This window comes from Triplophysa dalaica, chromosome 7 (assembly GCF_015846415.1).
Source record: "Triplophysa dalaica isolate WHDGS20190420 chromosome 7, ASM1584641v1, whole genome shotgun sequence".
Classification (NCBI taxonomy): domain Eukaryota; kingdom Metazoa; phylum Chordata; class Actinopteri; order Cypriniformes; family Nemacheilidae; genus Triplophysa; species Triplophysa dalaica.
This window is the reverse complement of record NC_079548.1, coordinates 23,707,305-23,720,363: the sequence shown is the minus strand read 5'-3', so window position 1 is coordinate 23,720,363 and position 13,059 is coordinate 23,707,305. Positions and strand designations below refer to the sequence as shown.

At 38.0% G+C, this 13,059-nt stretch overlaps 1 protein-coding gene across 1 annotated transcript; it reads right to left on the bottom strand.

The window, feature by feature from the left end:
• Positions 1 to 964: 964 nt before the first annotated feature.
• sdr42e2 (short chain dehydrogenase/reductase family 42E, member 2) lies at positions 965 to 12,321 on the bottom strand. The gene is made up of 11 exons (XM_056753348.1): positions 11,965 to 12,321; positions 10,408 to 10,503; positions 9,416 to 9,473; positions 8,807 to 8,925; positions 8,437 to 8,512; positions 5,327 to 5,409; positions 4,926 to 5,063; positions 4,790 to 4,855; positions 4,641 to 4,704; positions 4,483 to 4,556; positions 965 to 1,675 (listed from the first exon to the last, which is right to left on the bottom strand). Exons 1-11 carry the CDS (start codon positions 12,319 to 12,321, stop codon positions 1,451 to 1,453), a joined length of 1,356 nt encoding a protein of 451 aa, XP_056609326.1. The 3' UTR covers positions 965 to 1,450.
• Between the last annotated feature and the right edge of the window lie 738 nt (positions 12,322 to 13,059).

Genomic DNA, 13,059 nt, shown 5'->3' with positions numbered 1-13,059 from the left:
TACCGTATGATATTAATGATTTTGCTGGTGAACAGAAACTTCCCTGCTCTCTAAGGGACAAACACTGACATGAAAGTTGGAGCTAAACTCTGCAGGACTATGGCCCTCCAGGACAGACATTGGACAGCCCTGCCTTATTGGTTTATTTAGTGATAGCGGGTGCCCTCTAGTGGTAACTCATGTTAAAATGTTAAAGGCATAGTTCACCCAAACATGAAAATTCATTTACTCAGCCTCATGTAATTTCATACCTGTATAAATTACTTTTCTTGATCTGGGATGTCCTGGGACAACATTGACCACCATATAGGAAAAATGTAATGACAGTCAAAGTTGCATCAGAACTGTTTGTGCAACAGAACAAACAAAAAAGCTATAAAATCCTACTATGGTAGTGGATGATGTCCCAAAACTTTAAATTGCTAACTTCTTCCAAATATCTTTCTCTGTGTTCATCAGAACAAAGAAATGTATACAGATTTGGAACACCTTGAGGGTGAGTGAATGATGACAGAATTTTTAGGTGAACTATCCTTTAAATCTCTGTAGATCATGACATTTTCAATACATAAACATTACAACGAAAACTTATGTTGACTGAAAAACAATGTTTAGGTCCTAAAGACTTTAAGTAGATGTTTTTAAATGATTAAATATATGGAGTGTAATCAGATAGACTACACTTGCTATTAAGTACTGTTTCAGCATATAGGCCTAATGTAAATCATTTCATCTACATTTATTTAATGCTTCAAATGCAAAAATACAGGCACCATTGAATAAATGGTAGGATAAAATAAAAAATGTTTCATTTCAAACATTTTTTTTTAACAATGAATCATTTTATTTTAATATTTGACTAGTACAAAATGACCAAGGCATATTTTTCACGCTTTTTTAAAATAAATATACATACTGATAAATTGTTTTTCTGGATTTTTTAGAGAGCAACAATTACCTTACATATATTTTTAACATTTTCATGTATGAAAAACGCCACACATATTTAGTTTTGAATTTTGAATGAATTCATTGAAACAGCATGTGTTATTTGAACTTAATCACAGAAATAAACAGCACTTACAAACTCTAACACTGAAGTTTAAATCAAACAGCTCTCATGTCTTAATTCACTCAACACGGACCTATGTGTTGCTCAACAAGAAAAGATCTTGAGTTTGGTAATGACACAACGTTAAAGAAATACGAAATAAGAAAAAAATCCTAAAAGTGTCCTAAAATTGTTGATAGGTTCACAATGTTCCTTAATTTATATTATCACTATCACACAAATATCCTGTGAATATTCATCGTATCGTCCATCACCACTGTGATCCCAGATATCTCTAGAAGAATTAAGACTGCATTACGTGTACTGTAAGATCACAGCAGCTGCTAAACAAGGCTGTCATGATGAGGTTTGCGGTCTGGAGGTTTGTGGTGGAGGTCACTACCACACAGCAGAGCAGAGCATCAGGACGATGAATCCCAACACAAGCAGCAGGAGCAGACGGAGGAGGCATTGTGTGTTAATAAGAGACGAGGTGGGACGGGGCGGCCGGGTCCGCAAGTAATGATCCACCGAGTCAGTCAGGCTGTACTTCTTAGGACAGAAGCCCAGGTCTCGCCGTGCCTTCTCGATTTTAAAGGTGTGACTGACCGCAATGTTTCTCACCTGAGGGAAATACAGACATGCAGTTGACCACTGTTCAGTTACTTTAGTGTCAATAGCCTTTAGAAATGATAGAAAGTCAAGTTTCTTTAAAGCACAAAACCCAGAATGTTGGGACGGATAGTGTCAGTAACTATTCACTTTCATTGTGATCGTCCGATGCAATGGAAGCGAATGGTAACTCCGGGTATCAGTCTATAAACATCTGCTATTTGTTTCTTAGAAAAAATACTATTTACATCTATGAGGCAAGTGAATCTGGGTGAACTGTTTCAAAAGAGGTCAATCGGTTCAGTCACCTTGAAGCTGAACACATCGCTGAGAGATGGACATTAGGACCAGATTCTGAAGCCTACACATTTACTAATGGCTTTGATGACCTCCGTTTACCTGGCATGACTTTTATATAAATCCGCTCTGTACCCTGTGCTCTCCTGGCACGCTCAAATGCCCCCACGGTATCTCTCCCCTTACCAGCCTACAGATTGGATATCTAGATGGAAAACCTCCACTGGGCAGGAGCCAGAACAGGTCCTGTCTTACACCCTCACCCAACACACAGGCATCTACACCAGGACCAAAGGAAAACCATAGCAGACTAGCTCATGAATATTGATTTCATGACATAACATTCACCCATAACATTCGTGTCTACAACTCAACTACACATATATTTACAATCAATGAGAAAGCATGTGGTTATTAATGTTTTGTTTTTATTTGTGTACTAAGTGTTTTAATTACAACATTATTTTACATAACTAAATGTGCTTAATAACGAGCTAGGAGAATACACGTTTTTTGTAAATATTTGTGTATTCATTATCAGTTCTGTGGTAATTTAGTGTGGCTAATTTTTGACAAGGACTGTGTTTTTTTTGTTGGGAAAACTGATCTGTGTTCACCTTCATGCTGACACCTCCAGATGCTTTGTTTAAGTGTTTAATAATGTGCTGTACTGAATCTATTTAACTGGATATTAATAAAAAAAACATGTTGTGACCCAAAGAATATTCATAAAATATGATAAACATGATGATCACGTTTTCACTGTGCATGCAATACAATTATATACCGTCCATGGTAACAAAAGTATGTTTTTAGAAAGTTTTGCTAACATTCCCATTAAGGACTGTTTTATAAAATGACTTTAACAGTCTCTTACCCAACATCATAAGAATGGCTTTTAATGTCAATGTTTTTGAAACATTTCGAAACATTTAGCAACGTTTTTAAAGCATTGAGAGAATTTTTAGAGCCCAATGTCCGAAACCATACCTGTTAGCTGGGGTATCCAAGATCATTTGAACTTTTCACCACATAAACATCGTCTCTTTAGGAGCTAGATAAACTTCAGACAAATTGAATTAAAAAGAAATGACACTTTCTGAATATTTTTTGTTTATAAAATATACATATTTCCGGCAAACGTTGAATGATGACTCAAAATTTAAAAAAGACGGAATTAACAAAAAGTTAAGAGACAAAAAATGCATTAAAATATGCTAAAACAAGGTTTTTCTTAGAGTAGAAAAGAGAGAATCTGATCTGATGTGTGTTCAGCCGATTCTTAAAGATGGCTACAGAATCTGCTGATCTTATAGCAGTGGGCAGATCATTCCACAGATGTGGAACAGATCCAGAGAAGGTACGTGAGAGATATTTTCCCTTTTTGGGATGGCACCACAAGACATTGTTCATTAGCAGAGTGTAGGGATGTGGCGAGTAAATAAGTCTGCATTAGCAAGTGAAGATATGGGGGTACCGAACCAGTGGTGCTCTAGTAGGCCAAGAGCCTACTATTTGTAACATTGTAAAAAAAAATGAATACGTTTAACATACAATAAGTGTCCCTGTAGCTCAATTAGTGACGCATTTTGTTAGCAACACAAAGGCCATGAGTTGAATCCCAAGTGAACGCACATACTGATAAATCGTGTACCTTGAATGTACTTAAAGTCCCTTTGGATAAAATCATCCGGCAAATGCATGATTGTAAATATAAAGTAACTACAACAGTGTACAATTCTCATCAAAAACTAACTGTGATGCCATTGTGTGATTTTCTGCTTGTGTCTCATCAGTGCCACTTCAGCTGTCCATCTCAAGCCCAAAGATCTAGCAAGGAGCTTGTGCGTCATGTTTTATTCACAGAGCAATCATCAAACCTGCTGCCATCTGACCGGAATCACCCCTTTCGGCCGTATCTTGAGTTTCTCATGACTAATGCATGACCAAGCCCCAGTAGACACCTCTCCTGTCTCTTCCACAAGATCCTCTGTGACAAACAGCAGCTAAACACATGAAGCGTGCCAATGGCATGTACATGTGATCTATCAGACCTTAAGAATCACTGAGCGTAAACCTCTTCCACATATACAGACTCTCGTCTGGATCTCTCGTTACGCCGCTATCCATGTAAAGGAGAATGAAAGGAGCTGTAACTAGATGGAGATGGAAACCTAAGCCGCAACACTACACAGGATATAAATGTTGCCATGGCAACGACACCATGACCATATCACACACACACGCACATTGAAGTACAAAATAAATATAAAATACAATACAAAAAAGAATATACTACGAATACATTTGCCCAGAATCATTTGCATCCAAGTTGGTCAATTGCATGCAGGTCAAGTGATGTGATGCTCTCATGATTTCTTAACAGAAACAAATTCGAAAGCATCCTAAATTCTCTATTAAATGTGAACTTTTAAGAATTTAATTTTTAGGATTGGTAAAACTTCGTCAAGTTCGGTGTAAACAGACATAAATAATTCAATGGCCGAAGGAAGCAGGTTTACCTCATTTCTTGTCAACAGCAATGGGATTTCCACAATGGGACTCAGAGCCACATGCAGCCGCTCCATAAGGATCGCTGGAGAACACGAGAAAGTGAATTTAGCAGGATTTCACAATTCAGCCATGTATTCAACAAAATGTCATTTTAATCTCGTTCTACCTGCTGAATAAACCAGAGACACAGGAAGATGAATCAGCGGTCGCCCATAGCCCAGCCTTTCAAACTGCACACACACAAGTGTAGTGACTCTTACAAACATCCAACAGCTGATTTATAAGGATGAGTAAGTATGCTTCAAAGTTACTCACCAGAGGCGTCAACCATTCAAAGACATTGACAGCCTCTCCGTCATTGATGAAGTAGGCCTGTCCGCTCTAAAAAACAACACACCAATCAAGTCGATGGCTTTTAAAATCTTTTTTATCTTGATCGTGCTGCACGTACCGCGACAAAGGATTTCTCCGTCGTGAGCCCTTCTGCTGCTAAAACATGAGCTGTCACAAGATTATCCACATGCACCCAGTTCATCTTGGCATTAGGGTTTCCAAAACAAAAGCTGAACAACCTCCTCTCAACGTTCACCTGTGCAAAGAGGAGAACACGTTATGGTGAGTTTTTATATCGTTGTTTTAAATAGTCACTGTAAACAGAGTTTGATTATATTGCAAAGGCTTTTTCACAGCATGTGCAGCAGACATGTGATGATAAATTCACAGGCTGTAAGAGGAGCTTCTCACAGACTCCATTAATATTACACAGCTCTGGGCACACTGGCATCACTGAGGCTGGACTCAAGTACAACTGTCTCTATGTGTGTGTGTCTGTGAGGGACGACTTTTACTGACCATCACCCTGTGTAAATGTCTTCTCTCTTCAGGACCGTAGATACCAGAGGGACGCAGAACACACGTGTGAAGGACACCACCGCCTACAACAACACCATAATATTAAATACAAAACAAACTGTCTGTGGTCTGCATTGATATTATTTTCATAAACTATTGATGGAATGGTCAAATATTGTGTAAACAAGTGTACAGCGACTGACTGTTTCTAATGCACAGTGCACACAAAACTCAATGGTAAAGTTGGTTATGGTAAGTTGGTAATGGTTGTGATAAGTCCAAAACAGAATATCCACACGTTGGAACATACTAACATGAGTGGCCATGTTGTGTATGTAACAGTAACCGTGTCTACACCAGACGCAACCGGCGCGACACAAGCGTGGTTATAATGGGATTGTCGTAACGCAGCCAGTGTGGACAAAAATGAAGATTATGGTGGGTTCTAATGCGTTCTTTTATCTTTCGTTGCGTCGCATCGCGCCGCGTCCGGTGTATGCACGATGTAAAACAATTTTCCACAGTTTTCATCCAAGAGTTGCACTTTACTGGCATAACAATACATATACTATATGTGACCTTGAATCACAAAACCAATCTTATGTAACAAGGAACATTTTTTTAGTAAAAGCCAAAAATACACTGTATGGGTCAAAATTATTGATTTTTCTTTTATGTCCAAAATCATGAGGATATTAAGTAAAGATCATGCTCCATGAAGATATTATGTAAATTTCCAACCATAAATGTATAAAATCGTTATTTTTGTGAGTGGACGGCCTGCTAGCGTCTCTAGTCTCAGACGTAACTCCCGCAGACCGTTGTCTGATGCATAAAAAACACTTTTCTGGAAACACTTCAGTGCGTTCAAAGTTGTAATCTGATTGAATTTCACAGGATTTCTGGGAGACGTTTACACCGGTTGCTATAAGTATTCATCACGGTCGACTAAACGCTTACTTCTTAAAAGTATGTGACGTTCACTGCACAGTGTTGGGGAGTAGCTAACTACAAGTAGCGACGCTACTAACTTAACTACATTTTTCTGTAGCTTGACGGTAGTTAAGTTACTTTTAAAACAGTGTAGCTTTTCCGGTAGTTAAATACTTTTACAAGCAGGTAGCGGTGTAGCGTGCCCAAACGCTACTCGCTACATTCCATTGCGACGAACTTTAAAGCAATAAGTAGTGCAGCACACTGAGCACATGCGTCGTCACCTTACTTACTACTGAAAATGTTTGCATTACTGCCAGCTAGTGTCCTGTGACGCATCTCGCGGCTTGCGCACAATATTCAGATCGCGTCTGATGATTACGTTAATTTGCCGAAGTTAACTTGACACACACACATCCATCCAGGATGGAGCAAGGCATGTCGACTGAATTTCAGATTCAGAATCGGAAGATGTATAATGTTTCTATAGCCTTTTAAAGTGGAAAACTGTATTTCTCCAAAACGGTACAGTAAAACAATCCATAAGGTGTGCATATATTGCGGGACGGCCCCAACTGAAACCCACCATCCGTTTTTTCTACTTATTAAAAATAGGTTATTGACAAGAGACACGGATCCTCTACATTTAAATAAAGCTTTAAAAGCAGCATTCCTGGAATTTACAGTAAACCACTCAATATCTGCGCATCCAAATCTAAACGGCGGCTGGCTTGACCCTCAGTGATTAATTGCCCATGGCCTTATTTGTCCAAGTTCATGTCTCTTAAAGATGCAAACAGTAATGGTTACACGTTTTTATGTATTCTTTTCAAAACTAAAAATTAAAAGTCTGCATCAAAGACTTTAAGCACAAATTTAAGGAAACACATGCAGGTGAGTTATTTGGCCCAACATTTGTTCTTTCTGTTGTTTTAATAATTCACATTATCTACATTTTGCAAACTTGAGATAAATTTGAGTTTAACTTTAACTTGCGTACTGTGTAGTTTACAAAATAAAACAACACTGAAATCCTAACTGTATTGTATTACATTGTTTTCTTAAAATATTTTTTAATTTACAATGAATCAGTTATTCTTTATATACAATGACACTCCAAAAACCAAAGTAGTTTCAATGTAGCTAGCTACTTTTTTATAGTAACTTGTAGTGTAGCTAACTGCTTTTTCAAATGTGTAGCTAAGCTGTAACTTAACTACTTTTATTGATGAGTAGCTTGTAGCTTATCTAACTACAGTTTCAAAGTAGCTTCCCCAACACTGCTTATATCATGTTGTTGCTGTTCACTTTTGATACGTTCGTGAATGTACACCGGTCTGATATGCCTCGTTTCCACTGAGCGGTATGGTTCAGAACGGTTCATTACGCAATGCAATTCTTTCAGTTTTCAATGTGAATGGTACCAAAATAGCATACCGTACCACTTTTTTAGGACCCTTTGTAAGGTTACCTAGCACTGCGGGGACAATTCCACGCCTCTTAACATAACGCGGCACAAAAAGAAACGTGATTGCTTTTTTTCCTGTCAGTCATATGGCCTCCTAGGGCTAGGCGAGACTACAGCTCCTCTGATTAATCAAAGGCGATTTTCTCAATATTTGGATTTTTTGCACACTCAGATTCCAGAGTTTTAAACTCTTGTATCTCTGCCAGATATTGTCATATCCCAAGAAACCATACGTCACTAGAAAGCTTTCAGGTGATATAAAAAATAAAAAGACCTATAACACTGGTTTTGTTTTCCACGTTTACAATAAGCATCAGGGTAGTTTACGAAAAAATATCTATGCGTAATTTGTCAGTGAAATCTGTACACAGGCTAAATACACTTGAACTTGATAATTCAGTTGTTATTGAACCATCTGAAAAGTCTCTAAAACATCATTTTTTAACAAGCCCCCATCCCTCCAGTGCTGAATACATGCGGCAGCGCTTGGTTTCATTGTGAAGTCTGGCTCTAAATTTAGCCCGGTGTCAGCAGGTCTGCTTGGGTTTGGTTGCAGGCTTCGGTCATTACCATAGCAACCGTTACATCAGAACCTCATTAGCAATGAACACACATGATGTTGGCCGGGTACATGATACCACTTGCGCTTATTGCTATTGTACAAAATATCAGGGTCGACCTCAGGGACCAGCGAGTTTCCATTTCTTGCCTTTTATTGATCTGCCATCTGCAGCGAGCACCATCCGGTCGGCGATAGATTTAGTTCTTGAGTAATGATCTATGTGCTGGGACGGAGAATTGAAGAATGAAAACAATCAGACCTGATAATTATTAGCAAGTTATACGAACAAAATGTATTTATACAGGTAAATTAGGTTTGGAACGACTTGGGGAGGGGGAGTAACTCATGTCAAAAGGTCACAGGTTTGAATCCCAAGGAACACATGAATTGAAAAAAATGCATACCTTTGGTTAAAAGCGTCTGCCAAAATGTAAATCTTAGGGAGGTCTTTTGATGACCAGCTTGAGCACTGTAAAAACTGTTTGAATACACAAAAAATCATCTGTGGTTTTCTCACCATGTCCAGTGGCACGCAGGGAACTGAATCTTCATCTCCGTCCTCAATGGGCCGGCCTGCAAACGTCACGTTCACTGTGCTGGTGTAGATCAGTCTAGAGATACCCCTCTGTGTACACACTAAAACACAAAGCTCATGAGAATACAGCCATGACATGTCTGCTTTACCTGACTGTGAATATAGGAATGTTGAAAGGAAAACATTCTCACAACACTGGATTAGTAAAAATAAAAAATCTTTTAAAGAATGTTTTGCCTTAAAGAAAGTGATAGTTCACCAAAAAATGAAAATGTTGTCATCATTTACACATCCCCCAGTTTTTCCGAAGCTGTATACGTTTCTTTGTTCTGCTGAACACAGAGAAAGTAATTTGTAAGAATGTCAGTAACCAAACAGATATCATCCCCCATTCACTGCTATAGGGAAAATAAATATTATGAGAGTCAGTGGGTCAAGATCTTACTGACATTCTTCAGAATATCTTCCTTTGTGTTCAGCAGAACAAAGACATTTATAAAGGTTTGGAACAATCTGAGGGTGAATAAATGATGACAGAATTTTTATTATTGGGTGAACTGTCCCTTTAACAAACAAATGCTGGAAGCTCACCATTTATCACGTTGTTTGTGCCGCCAACGTTGACTGATTCAACCTGCTTCTTTCTCAGCTGTCAAACAAGAATTTACATTTCAATGTCATATGTAATGAAAACTTAAATGAGGAAGTGAGGATGTTAAATTGTTTTCAGTGAATAATTACATTGGTATTAAAGTCATTACACGACTGACACAAGACCAGACCACATTATTTTTCAACAGACTTATTTGACCCTGGATCACAAAAACAGTCTTAAGCACGGGAACATTTTTAGTAAAAGGCAAAAATACACTGTGAGGGTCAAAATTATAGATTTTTTGTGCCAAGAATCATGAGGATATTAAGGCGAGATCATGTTCCATGAAGATATGCTGTGTATTTCCTTCCTTAAATTTAATATATAAAAATTGGTTTTCTTAATATTCGATTTTTTCTCACATGCCAGAGTTTTAAATGGTTGTATCTCTGCCAGATATTGCCCTACAAATCATACATCAATAGAAAGCTTGTTTATTTAAAAAAAAAAATCAATTTATTAAAAAATCTCAAAACACATCCTAACACACCTGTCAGTAATTTACAAGTAAACTCGATGAGTGTCATAAACTGGTTCTGGTGTGTTCCATTAAGCTTGTATACATTAATCTCAAACGTATCCTTGTATGTAAGAGTTACTTCCATCTTAAACAATTTTGGATACTTGGAAATACATGGAACAACATATTTTGGGGAGAAAAAATTAAGACTTGCTAACACAACAGATAATGTACTCTTATTTCATAAAAATACAAAGAAATTGTATATCTCTAAATTAAAATACTCACATTCTGACCAGCTTGGTAATGCATGTACTCTTCTGTTCTGATGTAAATATCTTTAAACGTATCACTACTGACAAGATATCATTGGAATAATAATATTCAGTGTGAAAAGTAAATTTTAACATGTGCTCTCGTAACATTGTAATATTTAGGCAGCAATAAAGCCGACGTGGATCTCAGTACCTGCTCAGGTCCAGTCATTCCATAGGAAGCTGTGTGAAATACAACATCCACTTCTGCAGAGATCTTATACAAGGCATCGAAATCCCGAATATCATTCTTGAAATAAACACACAAAGTACTAAATCATCATAATGGCAATGTAATCATGAATAAAATCAATACTGTGTTATCACTAACGTATTTAACCATAAAGATACACTTCTAATGGAAAATAACCAAATATGACTCTTAGAGGGATAGTTCACCCAACAATACAAATTCTGTCATCATTTACTCACCTTCGAGTTGTTTCAAATCTGTATAAATGTCTTTGTTCTGATGAACACGGAGAAAGATATTTGGAAGAATGCTTATAACCGAACAGTTCTTGGCGACCATTGGCTCCCATAGAAGGCAAAATACTTTATAATCTTTTGTTCTGTTTAACACAAAAGAAGATATTTCAAGGAATGTATGACAGTTTACAGATCAGGGTTACTTTTGACTACCATTGTATTTTTTCCTACTATGGTAGTCAATGGGGTCCAAGAACTGATAACTGACTGGTTACATGCATTCTTCTAAATATCTTTCTATGTGTTAATCAGAACAAAGAAATCAATACAGATTTGGAACAAGAAGAGAGTGCGTAAATAATGACAGAGTTTTCATTTTTGGGTGAACTGTTTCTTTAACATTATGGGACTGCAATTTTAAGATAACTTTAAGGTAAACCTAAAGAAAAGTTTACTAAAAGCACACCTATGTGGTGCATTAGTTTTTGTATCATAATCACTGTATTATTTAGGTGTAGCTCTTAAGTGGTTTTGGTTTTAAAGGAGTTTCACAATGCCACAGAAGAAGCTTTTTTGTCTAAATGGTAAATTATGTATATTATATTGCATTTCTATCAATAGATCATCCCAAAAATGACACACTGGACCTTTAACATGCTTAAACCCAATACTCTTAAACACAGGTGCTTCAAAAGGTTCTTAGATTCCATAAAGAATCTTTAACAGCACCTTTCTGTTTCACAAAAGGTTCTTTGTGATGAAAAAGGTTCTTCAGATGATACAAAAGTAAGAAAGAGATGGTTCTTTACAGAACCTTTGACTGAATGCTTCTTTATGGAACCAAAAATGGTTCTTCTACAGCATCGCATGCGAAGAATCCTTTAAACATCTTTATTTTTAAAAGCGCTGTATACTTAAACTCTCAAAAAGAGATCATTTAGCTGGACCTACAGACACATTCAAGTGTTCAAAATGAATAAATTTGCTTTAAACACATGACATCACACAAGTACTACTGTACAGCTTCTGTTTTACATGTTAGTTTCAAATACACTTTCACAGCCTTTTCCTGTCGCCCAGCGGTTTCTCCTTGACATCTGATCACGTCAGCGAAGAGTCATGAAATCTTGTGTCGAAACTTGAGGCCGTCGTCCTGCCTCGCTTTGCGTACTTTGCACCTGGCACCTGCTTCTGTTACAGCCGGCTACCTAAGAGCCCCTCAACAACCCGATTCCCCCCAACTCAATTCAGCCAACGTCTCCAATCCCCAATATCACTTTACCTGATAGAAGGCAGCTCCATCCGGGATGTCCCAAGGTGGCTTGTGGAGATCCAACAGTATGACGGAGACGCCCTGACGGGCCAAAGCTTGACCCAGCCTGAATCCAAAGTATCCGGACCCTCCGGTGACCAGCACCCTTCTTGGCCCCCGGCAGTCCTGCTCGGGACCCTCCAGCCTGGCGGCAACCAAGCAGCTGGGACTGTTGCACAATGCGCCCACGGCACCGTTGGCTCTGTGTCTGATCGGAGCAGCCGTGCCGTTACGTGCGTGGGTCTTCCAGTGGCAGCCAGCGGCCGAGTCCAGGAGACAGGCACAGGGCAGCTGCTCCACCTGACACAATGACCTGTTCTCCTTCATAATGCACAGCAGGGTTAAGATACCTCCACTCGTCCAGTCTGGGGATGATCAGAGAGAGAGCAGTGAGAGTCTAATGAATGAGATGCCGATCTGAAACAGATCTGCCTATAAGTGAGTGAATAAATGCATAATTCACTTCTTCATGTAAAGGGGCTGAGGCCAAACTTTCCTTACTCACTGTGCAGTCACTTTAAAAAAAGAACTGCTCCCTGTCCTGTGGCACAAGAACACAAATTTCTCTCAATTTCAATTCTTTTTTAACTTTAACTTACATTTACTTAATGCCTACACTCTAAAAAATGAAGGCGCTTAAAAGGTTCTTCACAGCTATGCCATAGAATAACCATTTTTGGTTCCACAAAGAACCATCTCTTTCTATCCTTTTTATAACCTGAAGAACCTTGTTTCACCACAAAGAACCTTTTGTGAAACAGAAACCTTTTTTTAAGAGTGTATGAAACAACCTGTCTGACTATTACTTACAGGGATTTCTTTGTTTGGTTGAACACAGAGAATGATTTTCACTTTTGGGTGAACTATTCCTTTAACATCATAACTAGATTAAAATATAACATATTTTATAAAATGTGTATCTTTAAAGAAACAAGACAAGAATGTGTTCCCTTATTTTAAGATTGAAAAACTCTAATGAAGCAAGAGCTTCTACCCAAAGGAAGATGAAAACTTAGGCATACTCTGCAGCACTTCCTCAAAAATAAGAACGTATGAAATGAGAAC

What these genes read in the sequence shown, in the direction of transcription:
- sdr42e2 (XM_056753348.1), bottom strand. Translation starts at nt 12,321, where the DNA reads ATGAAGGAGAACAGGTCATTGTGTCAGGTGGAGCAGCTGCCCTGTGCC. An exon ending in CGGAGAAATCCTTTGTCGCG is followed by an intron (nt 4,856 to 4,925) that starts GTACGTGCAGCA and finishes GTTGTTTTTTAG; the next exon opens with AGCGGACAGGCCTACTTCAT. An exon ending in GTCTCTGGTTTATTCAGCAG is followed by an intron (nt 4,557 to 4,640) that starts GTAGAACGAGAT and finishes CGTGTTCTCCAG; the next exon opens with CGATCCTTATGGAGCGGCTG.